This window comes from Plodia interpunctella, chromosome 4 (genome assembly GCF_027563975.2).
Source record: "Plodia interpunctella isolate USDA-ARS_2022_Savannah chromosome 4, ilPloInte3.2, whole genome shotgun sequence".
Lineage (NCBI taxonomy): Eukaryota > Metazoa > Arthropoda > Insecta > Lepidoptera > Pyralidae > Plodia > Plodia interpunctella.
This window is the reverse complement of record NC_071297.1, coordinates 10075073-10089848: the sequence shown is the minus strand read 5'-3', so window position 1 is coordinate 10089848 and position 14776 is coordinate 10075073. Positions and strand designations below refer to the sequence as shown.

The 14776-nt window shown below is 33.6% G+C and overlaps 1 protein-coding gene across 3 annotated transcripts; it reads left to right on the top strand.

Moving 5' to 3' along the window:
* Positions 1 to 101: 101 nt before the first annotated feature.
* LOC128669443 (ATP-dependent translocase ABCB1-like) lies at positions 102 to 14700 on the top strand. 3 transcript variants are annotated; one of them, XM_053744284.1, is made up of 24 exons: positions 102 to 334; positions 796 to 1011; positions 3915 to 3984; positions 4559 to 4837; positions 5496 to 5596; positions 5978 to 6149; positions 6314 to 6485; positions 6639 to 6769; positions 7052 to 7276; positions 7384 to 7509; positions 7848 to 8051; positions 8691 to 8861; positions 9975 to 10167; positions 10254 to 10330; positions 10602 to 10763; positions 11050 to 11154; positions 11236 to 11397; positions 11585 to 11788; positions 12263 to 12504; positions 12606 to 12762; positions 12848 to 13042; positions 13145 to 13351; positions 13952 to 14098; positions 14211 to 14700. In XM_053744284.1, the coding sequence occupies exons 2-24, from the start codon at positions 905 to 907 to the stop codon at positions 14403 to 14405; spliced, it is 3804 nt and encodes a 1267-aa protein (XP_053600259.1). In that variant the 5' UTR covers positions 102 to 334; positions 796 to 904; the 3' UTR covers positions 14406 to 14700. The 3 variants fall into 3 exon arrangements, with proteins under 3 accessions (XP_053600259.1, XP_053600258.1, XP_053600257.1); XM_053744283.2 differs by lacking the exons at positions 102 to 334; positions 796 to 1011 and adding an exon at positions 1593 to 1909 and having other exon boundaries at positions 6314 to 6467; XM_053744282.2 differs by lacking the exons at positions 102 to 334; positions 796 to 1011 and adding an exon at positions 1594 to 1909.
* Positions 14701 to 14776: the final 76 nt, after the last annotated feature.

Sequence of the window (14776 nt, the reverse complement as noted above, 5' to 3'; positions counted from 1 at the left end):
TTTAGGACTTTGTATATACATTTTATACACACCCGGAACTTTCATACTATGAATGAGAATAGCTTTCTATTTTTAAATTTATTTCTCGTCGAATTTTCCGACTGACGGTCGGTCGGTGCGTGAATTTAAATGGTTTTGCTAAAACTGGCTGTTTTTTGAAATTAAGACATTCTAAAAAAAGAATATATAATTTTAAATTTCACAACGTACACATATGAGTGTTGTTATAAATTTTAGTGAGTAATGCAATTCTAGTGACAGTTATATTTGTGATTATGATGTTACAAAGCGCAAATAGGTAGCGGAATATTAAATGAGTACAACTATTGAAAAGGTATGCCAAAAAACGAGTATGTCAAAATATTATTATGTCAAAAAATATGCCTATAATACCATACCTATACCTATAACTCGTTATGCTAAATTGAATTAGGATAAAAAAATATATGCGAAAAATAGGATGAGTGAGAATAAAAATGTCTTATTTATTGTGAGAGTTTATACTCTCAAATGGCTAAATTATTTTATAACTCAAATAATATGTTTAATTACCTACCATTAACAGTCATCGCAACTCGACATCTTGTTATGGGAATCATGATAAAAAATAAAATAAATAAAATGATGCAAAATGAAAACAATTTTTTTTATGAATTTTATGCTCATAATGTAAATTTCACGTATTTTACCATTTGATAAATGTTATCTTTTATACATGTTTTAATTGTTTAATACGAGTACATTTAGCGTATTTTCTATTATTCTTCAAACATAATACAATTCTGTTTGTTTCAGTTATCATTGATGATTACTCTGGCCAGTGAAACAACTAGTGGAATTTTTTCCCGAAAAGAAACGTAAACGATGAGAATTTATTGAGTAAAAAAAATTTTAATTCTGCACAATGTCTCAAAACTCTGATGGACTAGTTTTGAAGAAGAAGAAGAAGTTTAACATAAAAATTGGAAATTTCAATAATGTTCAGAGAGCTGATGACTATAAGGAAAATGAGTAAGCGGTTATGTTATTTTGTTTATTTAACGGTTAGTTAGTCATTTTATCTGTTACTGGCATTCTGAGAAAATAAAATTATATAAAAAACAACGGGTTGCACTCCGGGAGTGCCGGCAGAAGTGAAAACTTGAATTGCATTTTTAACGTCTTACGAATTTTCGATCAGGTCACGTGTCCTGATGCGAGTATAACATTTTTTACCCATCACAAAAAGTGCACAACGCCTCTAAAAAAGTTTTCACTTCAATAACTAGCGGCCGGTCCCGACTTCGCTCGGATGGTATAAAAATATATAACAATCTCTTCTCTAACCTACTTGAATATACATACTCGTATAACATTTTGTCAGGTAAACAGCGGAAAATGACTTTATTTTAAACTGCTGTTTACATTTTTACATATAAACAAGACTTTGACTCACAAAAAAATGTAAACAGATATACTAGCTGAGATTCTGGATTCTGGCGTTGAATCCTTTATGAACGAATGCAAGCTTCTAGAGTGAATAAACAAAACGCAAATTCATTCACTTTACAGACACGCCTGTGTCCTTAATTGAGAAGTTTATATTCAGTAACTACATACACGCTTCTTTGATTGGATCTCAACTGGACACAATCATAGTTTACAAGTAGCCAACCAAGTGAATTAACGTCAAAAGTGATGTAAAATTTTTGATGAAAATCATAAAGCAACTCCAAAAGTCAGTGGTGTTGTTAAGTTCATTCATAAAAATGTTTCGACCGCCTCACGGACCTATAGAAGAAAGTTTTAAAAAGTTGAATATAATTAAAAATATACAAGATTATATTCCCAGTGTGAATACGTTTAAAGATTTAGTGCCTGATAAAGATGAAAGTAACGCTCAAAACGGAGGACAACTAATTGAAAACGAGTGAGTGTGTAATTTTGAAGCTAATTGGAGTAATTTTTTTATGTCTGTACTTTTTGTAATTTGGTCTTTGGAATGTGACCACAATAAGAGACCAAACGAAATTATGATATAGGTGAAAATACAACACTTTACTGTTCACTAACAAGTCTACCATAATTGAACGGATTTACAAAAAATAACGCGAGTTGGACTAAATATGGAGGATCATATTTTTTCTCATAATTCATTTCAGCTAACTTAGGATTTCAGCTAACAAAAGCATTTAAAAAATAAATATATTAGGACAAATCACACAGATTGAGCTAGCCCCAAAGTAAGATCGAGTCTTGTGTTATGGGGTACTAACTCAACGATACACTATTTCATAACAAATACAAATATAAACATCCAAGACCCGAGCCAATCAGAAAAAGATCATTTTCCGTCATGACCCAGCCGGGGATCGAACCCGGAACCTCCCGGTTCAGAGGCAAGCATTTTACCACTGCGCCACCGAGGTCGCCTAGTCGCTTTATCACGAATAATAACTTGAGCCTGGTAGGTATATTTATTTACATTATATTGAGATTTTTTTTATGAACCTGTAGCTTCATATCAAATGATGGTCTAATTTCCGAACAAATGAATAATTTATTCAGAAATTAAACCTTCACAAACACTTTATCAATATGCAATAGAGCGGCTTGTCGTGCAAGGAAAAGTGTAGGAAACCAGATCACGCGGCCGCTCACCTATGCGCTGGACCGACCAAGTGAAATCCGCAGTGGGAAACTGAGTGTCAGACTGCGCCAGATAGTGTGCAAATAGAGAGAAATGGCGGGAGATCGTAAAAAAGCTGTGTACGTCTCTAACACCAATATGGACGCCTCAATGTGACCACGACCGCTCTGCCAAGAGCGAAGCGACAGAGAAGAAGAAACACATTATCACATTAAATTTTATATTACATAATTAGTAACTTCTACAAAATTTACAAACTAAGGGCATTTCGGATGACCACTAATAAAAAGAAAATGGCGAACGAATCACATTTAAATAGAGTTGGGCCCGATCATACTAGAAGGGCTTACCATTAATATTTCTTAGATATTTATATTCTAATAGTACCATAATAAAGCACATGGTCATGAATTAACAAAAAAGACATGTTATGTTTGAGATCAAAGTGCTAATACAAAAAAAAATTAGGAAGAAAGGCTAATTCGAAAGAATATATCAAAATTTTTAATCTATTTATCAATGGGATGTAGATCGCACAAATAGCCGGAATCTTTCATGCTTACATGATGTAACAGTAGATTAGGCTAACAATTAAAATGTTATGGTCATTTTTTTTTTACTATGATTGGTCAATGAACACCAATTGAGTCAATCTAAACGCGCAAAGACGCTAAATTGCAAGTATGTCTAGTTGGTTATTGGATCGTTAAATAAATATTTTATATTGTTAATTAAATATTTCGTACGTAAGTATTTTAATATGTTTAAATTGACGACCTCGGTGGCGCAGTGGTGGGGTTGCTTGCCTCTGAACCGAGAGGTCCCGGATTCGATCCCCGGTCGGGTCATGATGGAAAATGATCTTTTTCTGATTGGCCCGGGACATGGATGTTTATATGTGTATGTATTTATTGTGGAGTGTAGTATCGTTGAGTTAGTATCCCATAACACAAGTCTTGAACTTACTTTGGGGCTAGCTCAATCTGTATGATTTGTCCTGATATATTTATTTATTTATGTATTTGTTATAAAATATAGTATCGTATCCCAGAACACAAGTCTCGAACATACTTTGGGGCTAGCTCAATCTATTTGATTTGTCCTTATATATTTATTATTTATTACATAAGTGAGTATAAACATTTCAACAAAGAAAGATGGCACAAGAGACGAAAAATCAAAACTACTTGATAAAGAAGAGATTCAACAAATTAAAAAATTTTTGGTTCTTTATTTTATTTTTCATGTTCTAAATTTGAATTTTAAATTTGATTCTATTTTTCAGCGATTCGAAAATCACAAAAGATGAGAAAAGTCAAGAAGAAGAAGTGCCAAACATATCTTTTTTTACATTGGTATGAATTTACGATTTGTATAAAAATTTTTAAAGCGTAGTAGGCAAACGAGATTGAAAGTTGGTTGATGGTAAGCAGATACCGCAGTCTATGGACCTAGTCTATGGACCTAGTCTATGGACTGAGTAATGTCCCATTACTCAGTCGTGTGGCAGCACATTTTAGTTCCGTCTCTTTTCTAAGAGACGAGAGAACCTTCATACGATCCAAATGAGGATGGAATTGTCCTATTCTAGAATTGACAGCAACGCCTATATTACACAGGAATTTTTGACTATATACATTATGTACTTTGTAACGATTACTATTAAACGATATGACGATATACGATTATGTACTATGAAACGATAATGGTAAGCCCTTCTGGCATGATAGGGACCAACACTGTTTAAATAATTTTGTTTCGGCATTTCTTCTCAGCAGTGGTCGTTCTGAAATACCAGTAGTTTGCTGCTTGTGAGAAACTATAATTTGATATAAAATTGGATGTGAAAAGTGTCTGTGATTTGATTTGATCTGAATGTCTATATTACAATACTTTTGTTTTTATTGTACTTATTTTTTTTTATTTCAGTATCGATTCGCAACCTGTCTGGACAAGTTCTTCGTGATAATAGCAGCTATTTGCGCTCTCACTGCTGGTTGTTCAATGCCATTCAATACAATCCTCTTCGCTTACCTTTTCGAATCGATGGTAACCTACGGCATGTCACTGTTACAAGAAAAGCCAGCTAACGACCAGTTTCTGGAAGATTTAAAATTTTTCGCCGTCTGGAATCTTGTGATTGGAATATTTATTGTGGTTTTGACGTACGTCGCCACGGTTCTTATGAACATATCTGCTTATAATCAGGTATGTGTTTGATTTTTAAATCTATACTATTATTATAAAGAGATAGGCGTTTGCGAGTATGTTAATTTGTCAGCAAGTCTCCGAAACTACCGAACCGATTTCAAAATTTGTTTCACCATTAGAAAGGTACATTATCCAAGATTGCTATAGGGTATATTTTACCTCATAATTCCCACGGGAGCGAAGCCCCGGTCAACATCTAGTACATGATATAATGACAGCTCGACACTGTTATCAAAAATTCATTACATTACATTGCTCATCTTTCATTTGAGGTAAATAAAAGCACTCATACATACTACGGAATGTTTGCGCATTCGCTGAACTCAGACTAATGCCTGGCTGAATGAAATGACGTCTAGATGGAAGCTGGTGTTACAATACAAACCTGCAGTATTAACTATTGTTTCAACTTAGGATCATGAAGTCTTTCTCCAAAATAATGTTCACTATAAATAACAAAAGCCAAAACGACGTTTAAAGTGAATCTTAAATTATGAGGAAAATAAGGTCAGGACTTCAGTAATAATATAGTTATGGTCCAAATTTTAAATAGGAAAATATAATATACCTCTAAAAATTTGGTTTTCATTCAAATTTGTCACATTATAGGTTGTTATTTGTGATGGTATTAATGTTAATTATTCAATTGTTTTAGGTTTACAAGATACGCAAAGCGTATTTAAAAGCGGCTTTGAATCAAGATTTTGGATACTTTGACACCCATAAAACAGGTGATTTTGCCACAAAAATGACCAGGTGAGATCTATTCCAGTCAATCATATCTAAATATAATATATTTTATCCTGGTCTAAGGGGTGAAAAATACGTAATCTTTAACAAATCTTTTTCCCACTTGTTAATTCCCACGAAATATGATTTATGAACAGTACAAATGTATACTAATATTATAAAGAGGTAAGCGTTTGTGAGTTTTGTATCTTTGAGGCGGGTAATCTCCGATGCTACTCAATCGATTTCAAAAATTCTTTCACCATTAGAAAGGTACATTACTCAAGATTGCTATAGGCTAAATTTTATCTCAAAAGCGAAGCCCTTGGCAACATCTAGTATAAAATAAAAAGAGAATATGGCATTTTAAAACTTCGTCACACTGGAATTAGTATTTTTTTCTTTCAGTGATATAGTGAAACTTGAAGAAGGAATAGGAGAAAAGTTGGCAACATTTCTCTATTTCCAGTCGGCTTTCATCAGTTCCATAATTATGTCATTAGTGAAGGGATGGAAACTTGCTTTACTGTGTTTGATATCCTTTCCGGTTACACTGTTTCTAGTCGGGATTTCTGGTTGGGTAAATATAACGTTGTATTAAACTATAGAATAAAGATGTCATTCTGCATGAATATTTGCTGTTTTTATAATTTTTATATTCAAAGAGAACTAGTATGGTGTGTTAAAGTTAACACCTTAGTTTATTATAATATAACAGTTCATTAATAAAAATACTGTTTACAGATAGCATCTCGGTTATCAAAGAAAGAAACAGTAGCATCAGGCAAAGCTGGTTCCGTTGCTGAAGAAGTCATAGCCTCCATTCGAACAGTATATGCGTTTAGTGGTCAGAAGAAAGAGATAGAGAGATATCAGCAGTTTTTGGAGCAAGCGAGAAGTATTAATATTAAAAAGGGTATTTATATGTTCGTTGGCATACGCTGCTATTGTTTTACGTAAAATTTTAGTTTTTATGAAAAGATATTTTTAATTTTTTTCACAGATTTTGTTTCTGTGACTATATAGATTCCCGTTTCAGATGGGAACTTCATTGATAATATTTTTTTAGGTTTCTTCACTGGCATTGCTATGGGGACTCTATTCTTCTGTATTTTCTCTGCTTATGCCCTCTCATTCTGGTTTGGATACAAACTGATGATCGACGAACCAGAAAACTATGATGTTTCAACAATGATCGCTGTAAGTTGTACATAAATGAATAGCCTTTTCGTATCTGATTCTGAAAATTTTTTAGCGATATAGAGCGTGGAAATTTCGATCGTTTTATAGAAACTTTTGAGTCGAATATTTTATAGGTATTCTTACAACTTTTATTTTGATAAAGCTTGTTACAGATATTTCGATGAATCAATTAACAATCAACAAACAAACCATAAACAAAAGATCATAAATGAATGTTTATTTAATAATATTCGCGATAAACGTCGCTCTCGTAATAGTAATAAGCTCAACATTTTGTAGGTGTTTTTCGGAGTGATGATGGGCTCAGCGAATTTTGGTATTTCTTCAACTCTTATGGAGGTGTTTGGAGTAGCCAAGGGTGCTGGTGCTCAAATCTTCAATCTTATTGACAACGTGCCTACTATCAATCCATTGTTGAATAAAGGAATTGTTCCGAAGTCGATTGCTGGAAATATCGAACTTAAAGATGTTGTATTTCGATATCCTTCAAGGCCTGATATAAAAGTAAGCCAGTTTTTATTTAATTTGATTTATTTCAGCCATTTTGTTTGCTTCTGTATTTAGAGATACCAATACTATATTACCTGATATTCCATTATCATTTGTTTTAGGTTTTGAAAGGAGTAAGTTTAAGCATCAAGCGAGGCCAATCGGTAGCGTTGGTCGGTCATTCTGGATGTGGAAAGTCTACCATTATTCAGCTTTTATCTCGTTATTATGATGCTCTAGAAGGCACTGTGAGTACTAGTGTTATAATTCAAAAATATACGACATATTTATTTCCATATTTAAAATAAATCTAATTTACTTATTATTTATATACTGTGGCAAAAAATACTAGACCACAAAATCAAAATGCTCCTTGTATAGTTCTAATGTTGCAGGCGTCATTATGCTGTGGTGAGCACTTCCCGTCATGTTTACCTGTATGTTTGTATAAAAACTTGCAGCACTTATGAATCTTTAAAAATATGAACCTCACACATGGTTATATTATATTTATCATTGTCGTTAAATTTTACTTTCCTTAATGTTTATTACTTTATAACAACTAAATAATATTTCAATATTTCAGGTTTACGTGGATGATATGGATGTTCGACAACTATCTGTTCGATGGCTGAGAGAGCAAATCGGCTTGGTCGGGCAAGAGCCAGTACTGTTCAATACTACAGTACGAGAAAATATAAGATATGGTCGCGAAGGTGCAACTGACGCTGATATAGAAGCATGTGCAAGGCAGGCTAATGCACATCAGTTTATAATGAAACTTCCTAAGGTAAAACATGAGTCATACCTTGAGTCTAGAGCCACTATATACTGTGGATGATGTACGAAGCGACTAAAGAACATAGAGCATTGGCATCTGATAGGCAATCATAGAAATATCTGATGACTTCACGAAGGTAGCTTGTAAAACCAATGCCGAATTTTTGAAATTGTTAGATTTTTTCTTCGCACCCCCAGTTTCGTGGCGTCAAAGTTTTGATTACAACTTGCAAAGATGAGAATAAAAGACTTTGAATCTAGAGATATATTTTTTAAATATAACATAAGGGTATACAAACATAATTATAGTAAAACATTACATACATATGTGAGCGAAAAATCAAAAAAAAATAAAAATCTACTTAGTTTCTGCTTTGCGAAAATCACATTTTACTCTGGAATCATGTCAAATTTACACTCAAATGCGTGATTAGTGCAAAACGCAATAAAAGTATCAACAAACATAATAAAAAATCCATCTAGGATTACGATAAGAATAACGCTTGTCATGATGACACACCATTGTGAATTATATAAAACTGACAGCCCCTCCTGGCTTCGCTCGGGAAAAACCATAATAAATTATACCGCTAAACTTTCCTCGGAAATCACATTATGTTTTACAAAAAACTTTTGCCATTTGAAACAGGGCTACGATACTCTGGTGGGTGAACGTGGAGCATCGTTATCAGGAGGACAGAAGCAGCGCATAGCTATAGCCAGGGCTCTGGTGCGGAACCCAAGTATACTGCTGCTTGATGAAGCCACTAGTGCTCTAGATACGTCTTCTGAAGCTAAAGTTCAAAAAGCCTTGGACAAGGTAATCTGTTGTAAAATAATATTATATTTCGCAACACGTCTTTAATTTTTGCATGATATTAAACATTATAGATCTTTTTGAAGCAGCATCTATTAAAAAACCAGTATCAAAATCCATAGCGTAGTCTTAAAGATTAAAGTATGCATACGGACAGACACAAACGACTTTGTCTTATACTATGTAGTGATAGGATTATCGTTACACTAGTAATTGCATTAGATGTGTAATGAAAATTGTTTTGAATTGACTTTAAAGATATTTGGTACGTGATTCCATTCCATATTTGGTGTCATTGAAAATGTTTTTTTAAATTATACTCAAACAACTTAGGGTGAGTTGCACCGTCAAATTGAGCGTTGATTTTAATCGGCGCGCAGGGGGGTTACCATCATCTCTTAACGCGATCCACTTTACGACCTAAACTGATCGCATTGCATCCCAAATTCGTACCATCGAGTTAATTTTTAATATGAATGCGATTTATTTTAGGTGCTTAGGCACCTAAAATGAACTGAGTTGCATTAGAATCGTTCTATAGTTGATGGTAGGCCTGCAGCCGACGTTTAGACAAATCGGCGTACTATGCGTTTTTCTGCGCATGTTAAATTATCGTCAAAGTGACGGTGCAACCTACAAGAAAAGAAAAGTATTTATATGAAATATACAAAAGTGGAATTCTCTTGTGTATAAATAATTTTCATTTATACTTTGGATCACAAAATTTACACACTTTTGTCACATCAACTATATATACTACATAGCTGCATCATAAAATTTTAATCCACACTTGATTTTGGACATTTTTTTTGGGCTGTAAACACTTTTTCACTATTTATTTAATTGCATAATATTGCCAAATTTACTCAATACGGATCGATACGAATTTGCAAGTCATCGTGATTCGATTTTAATTATTGATTTATCATTTCAACTGATAAATTTATCAGTTCAATGATAACAATACACACTATATGACGTATGAGATACAGTACCTATGTCATGGAATTATCTTTTACCGTAAACATAACAGTTTCTGTCTTGTTGAGTATAATTAAATCAAAAACACCTTATTTTTTTTCAGTTTATTAATTTGTGACAATAATTATATTTTAGGCTCAAGAGGGTAGAACAACTGTCGTTGTGGCACACAGACTTTCAACAATTAGAAATGTTGACATGATTTATGTTTTCAAAGCGGGTGAAGTTATAGAATATGGAAATCACGTAGAACTTATGGAAAAGAAAGGGCATTATTATGACATGGTTATGATTCAAGGGACTACACCAGAACTAGAAGAAGAAAATGGTACACTTAAAAGATACAATTGCAGAAATTTACTTTTCTATCACATACTATATTTATTTATTTAATGGCATCAAACTTTCTTATAGGCACTGATCTTACTAGACAAACTTCATTTAAAATCGAAAGTGACGATGAAGAGGAAGCAATAGAATCTTTAGAAGAGGTAACATCATTTGTAATAGTAAACATAAGTAAGAACCAGATCACAGTCACGGATGATAAAATAATAAGTAATGAAAATAATTTATGTTTCTCCATATTAACAATCAGTTTTTATTATAAAGAGTAATGTGAGAGAAATTACTATAAATTTGGTAAATCTGACGCCTATAGTTCCCGAAGAATCTGTGTTACGAGTCACCAGATCACTCCTATAAACTTAAGGACTCGTTTAAAACTGTATTATGAGTGTAAAGAGTAACTAACATTCACAGGACGCTGAGGACAAAATGGAGAAAGAAAAACATATTTCATTCTGGAATGTGATACGCCTGAACACTCCAGAATGGAAGTCTATTTCAGTTGCGAGCCTGTGTTCTCTTTTGAGCGGATTTTCTATGCCCGTTTTGGCTATCATACTTGGTGATTTTGTTGGGGTATGTTATCAGAAGTTGTTATCAACTTTATCCACACAATATCGATTTATGACAAAAAATGCATGATGTAATCGGTTGAATATACAAACTTGGAATATAGGAATTTAAAAAATACTTGTCGTAACTTTTCATATTATAAAGAAATAAATGTATAGTCCTAAATTCATTTATTCCACATAATTATTTAAACTTTTTGCTTTGCATCATAAATTATATAATATCTCAATTATAAACACCTAATGTCAATAATAAATATATCAACTTAATAAATTCTTATGTTACTAAGATCCTTTCGGGCGACAATCCGGATTTCATTCGAGGAGAAGTCCGAAAATATGCACTCATTTTTGTTGGAATTGGAGTTTTTGCAGGAATAACCAACTTCATAACGGTAAACATTATTTCTTTAAAATATATAATTAATGTAGAATTAGAACAAAACTCTAATGTGCGATGATGATTTTATTTTTAGGTCTTCTTTTATGGCATCGCAGGAGAGTATTTGACGGAACGACTCAGGCGCCAGATGTTTGAGAAAATTCTTCAGCAAGAAGTTGGTTTTTATGATGATAAAAACAATTCTACTGGTGCTCTAACAGCTCGACTGTCTGGTGAAGCTTCAGCTGTACAAGGCGTAAGTGGTTTACGTAAACATAAACGACATGACAATTACTTCATGATACGTAACGTGTTTCAGTTGATGTTTATGATCCATGAATAACAAAGTTACTAAGTAACTGGCTTATAATTATAACGCTCCATGTATTGATAACTATGGTAACTACTGAATAATTTCTAATGATGATAATATAATATTTCAGGCAACTGGTCAAAGAATCGGTACTGTTCTTCAAGCGGCCGGGACCTTCGGATTTTCTCTTGTATTATCCCTATATTATGAATGGAGAGTCGGATTAGTTGCACTAGCATTTGTTCCATTATTAATGTTTATTATGTTCAGAGAGGGCAGGATGGTTTATTCAGAATCGTCTGGCACAGCAAAAACGATGGAAAATAGTTCTAAGGTGAGAAAACAATTGCCTTTAGACAGCAACGGGAAAATTATTTATTGGCTGGTATATATATGATACTTATTTTCTATGGGTATAGACAGAGACTAAGGTTACACAGATAACTTTGACCATAACCTTAACATGCGCGAAGAAACGCAAAGTATGCCATTTTGCCATACGTCAGCGGCGCGCTGGTTAAAAACAACGTCAAATATGTTGGTGCAACTCACCTAAAGATTACCGCTCATCACAATCCGGACAAATTTCACTTCCCTCCTCTGTACTCATCACTCTATTTATGCACGGTCATTGAATATAGGTGCTTCTAATATCTCCCTTATGAAAGACAATCTCAATCCGATTACTGTAAATCCGTTGAGTTTGACCCTGACTTACTCTCAATTCACCTTCTATTCATAATCTGTTTTAAAAGAACTTTACATAATTGTATGTAAAAACTGCAACTTCATAACGTCGATCTTACAGTTAGCTGTCGAGGCTGTTTCAAACGTACGCACGGTAGCATCTTTGGGGCGAGAAGAGACATTTTGCAATGACTATGCTAGTCAACTCTTACCGGCTTTGATTCTGGCGAAACGTTCAACACACTTGCGAGGACTTGTCTACGGCATTTCCAGAGGTCACTTTAATGTTATATATGCTGCTGTCATGTACTATGGTGGAACACTTGTTGTGTATCACAATGTGGATTATGCTTTGATTTTGAAGTAAGTTATCAACGTCGATATTGGCTTTATTATACGTAAAAAATATAATTATTTTTTCTGATAATGTACTTACTTTATGTGGAAATTGTTATTGTATTTAGATCAGCACAAGCATTATTAATGGGAGCAACTTCAGCAGCCCAAGCTTTTGCATTTGCACCAAATTTCCAAAAGGGCATAGTTGCAGCTGGTCGTGTTATTAAGCTGTTGAATAAAGAGTCTAAAATAAAGGATCCTGTAAAACCGTTCAATGGATTCGTAAGTTCTTTTTTATATTCAAAAATTACCTGCTTTGAACTGTTCATATTTTAAATTAATTTGTTATATTTTTTTAACTTCACAGAAAGGTTCTGGTTATGCTCGACTTAAAAACGTCAACTTCAAATATCCGACTAGACCCACCATACAGGTTTTGAGCAATTTGAATTTGGAGATAGAAAAGGGAAAAACTGTTGCTCTGGTTGGATCAAGTGGGTGTGGGAAAAGTACAATAATACAGTTGTTAGAAAGATATTACGATCCTGACAGAGGCGTAGTGGTAATAACTCATTTATATTCAAATATAAAAGTAAATTATTAATGCCATTGATTTTTTCTATATCATTGTGTACGTAAAAATAAAAACGTAAAAATTTTTAAGGCTCAAGATAACGTTCCTATTCGAAGACTCCGTCTTGAAGAGGCTAGACGGCCAATAGGATTTGTCCAACAAGAGCCTATACTATTTGATAGAACTATCGGTGAGAATATTGCTTATGGAGATAACACAAGGCAACCAACCACTGAAGAGATTATAGAAGCGGCTAAACAAGCGAACATTCACAAATTTATTGTTTCGTTGCCTATGGTAAGTTCAGTTAAAATAGACACTAATAAGAATATTGACTCAGGATTCTTCATAGTCGTATTCCTCATGGCTGAGGGTCGTGGTCATTACGTGGATTTAAACACACACAAAAACTTTCTTGGCATTAGTAATGGAGTGGTTTGCCATTGCCTTCTCCGTTTCACACACAAGTTAATAATCGACCATTGTGCAGGCTATCTCACGATGTTTCCCTTCACTGGAAGCAAGTGGTGGTCGATGAAAACTATTATACATGAGTCAGATTGTTATACAAACTCATGTGGCACGAGTAGGATTCGCACCTGAGACCTTTCGATCCACAGGCGGGCGTCTTAACCATTACACCACCACCGCTTCAGTAAAGATTACGGGTAATTGGTGTATTATTGGTGATAATAAGTAGATTAATACTTAATGGAGCTGACCTTTCAATGTTAAATAGAGGACGATGCACAAAGCCAAATTCTATCTTTTTGTGCCAAAATTATTTGACGTCTTCACAAGATCAACAAAGATGAGATAAACTAAAGAAGGCATACACCCGTGTGGAAGTAAAAGGATGAGTAGAAGGTTTGTTTCGTAATAAGTTATTTCTTTCAGGGCTATGACACTAATATAGGAACGAAAGGTACCCAGTTATCTGGTGGTCAGAAGCAGCGAGTGGCGATTGCTAGAGCTCTGATCAGAAGACCACGAATGCTGCTTTTAGATGAAGCAACTAGTGCTCTTGATACGGAAAGCGAAAAAGTAATTATATTTATCCTTTCAATAATACCTTACTTGATTAATATTCCCTATTGGAATGAAGTAGAAACCAATTTAGCAATGCATCTATTAACACATAATTTGTAATTTTTAGGTGGTACAAGAAGCTCTAGATGCAGCCAAGGCTGGTAGAACATGTGTAATGATAGCACATCGTCTCAGCACAGTGAGAGACGCCGACGTAATTTACGTCCTCAAAGATGGGAAGGTCGTCGAAACCGGGAAACATTCCGAACTGTTAGATCTGAAAGGGATTTACTACAATTTACACAGGACAGGGAACATGTAGTGTGTTTTTTATTCATAATTGTGTAATTTAAAAATAGAATGTGTCGTGTTATTATAAATGTTGCTATATGTTATTCGTTTGCCAGTTTATCTCATATTCTAGTTATATAAGTATTAAAGTGAATTATAGTATGGTTATTGTATTAAACTTTCCACTTCAATAATACTTTAATATTGTTTATAGGTAGGTAATTTCATAAAGCATACCAATTTTTGTAATTTAACATTTATAATTAACACTTAAGATAATGTTTTTATTATATAAATTTCCACAAATATAATGCTTTCGATATTTATTCCGTCTTTTTTTTTAACTGGATAATTACTTCATTTTACTGAAGTTTCAGTGGATCTCCTGATAAGTCTCCTCTA

Excerpts from the sequence above, each read along its gene's own strand:
- LOC128669443 (XM_053744282.2), top strand. The coding sequence starts at position 1,692 with ATGAAAATCATAAAGCAACTCCAAAAGTCAGTGGTGTTGTTAAGTTCA. Across the intron at positions 10,168-10,253 it reads AGAACTAGAAGAAGAAAATG|GCACTGATCTTACTAGACAA; the intron begins GTACACTTAAAA and ends ACTTTCTTATAG. Across the intron at positions 13,352-13,951 it reads TTATTGTTTCGTTGCCTATG|GGCTATGACACTAATATAGG; the intron begins GTAAGTTCAGTT and ends TATTTCTTTCAG.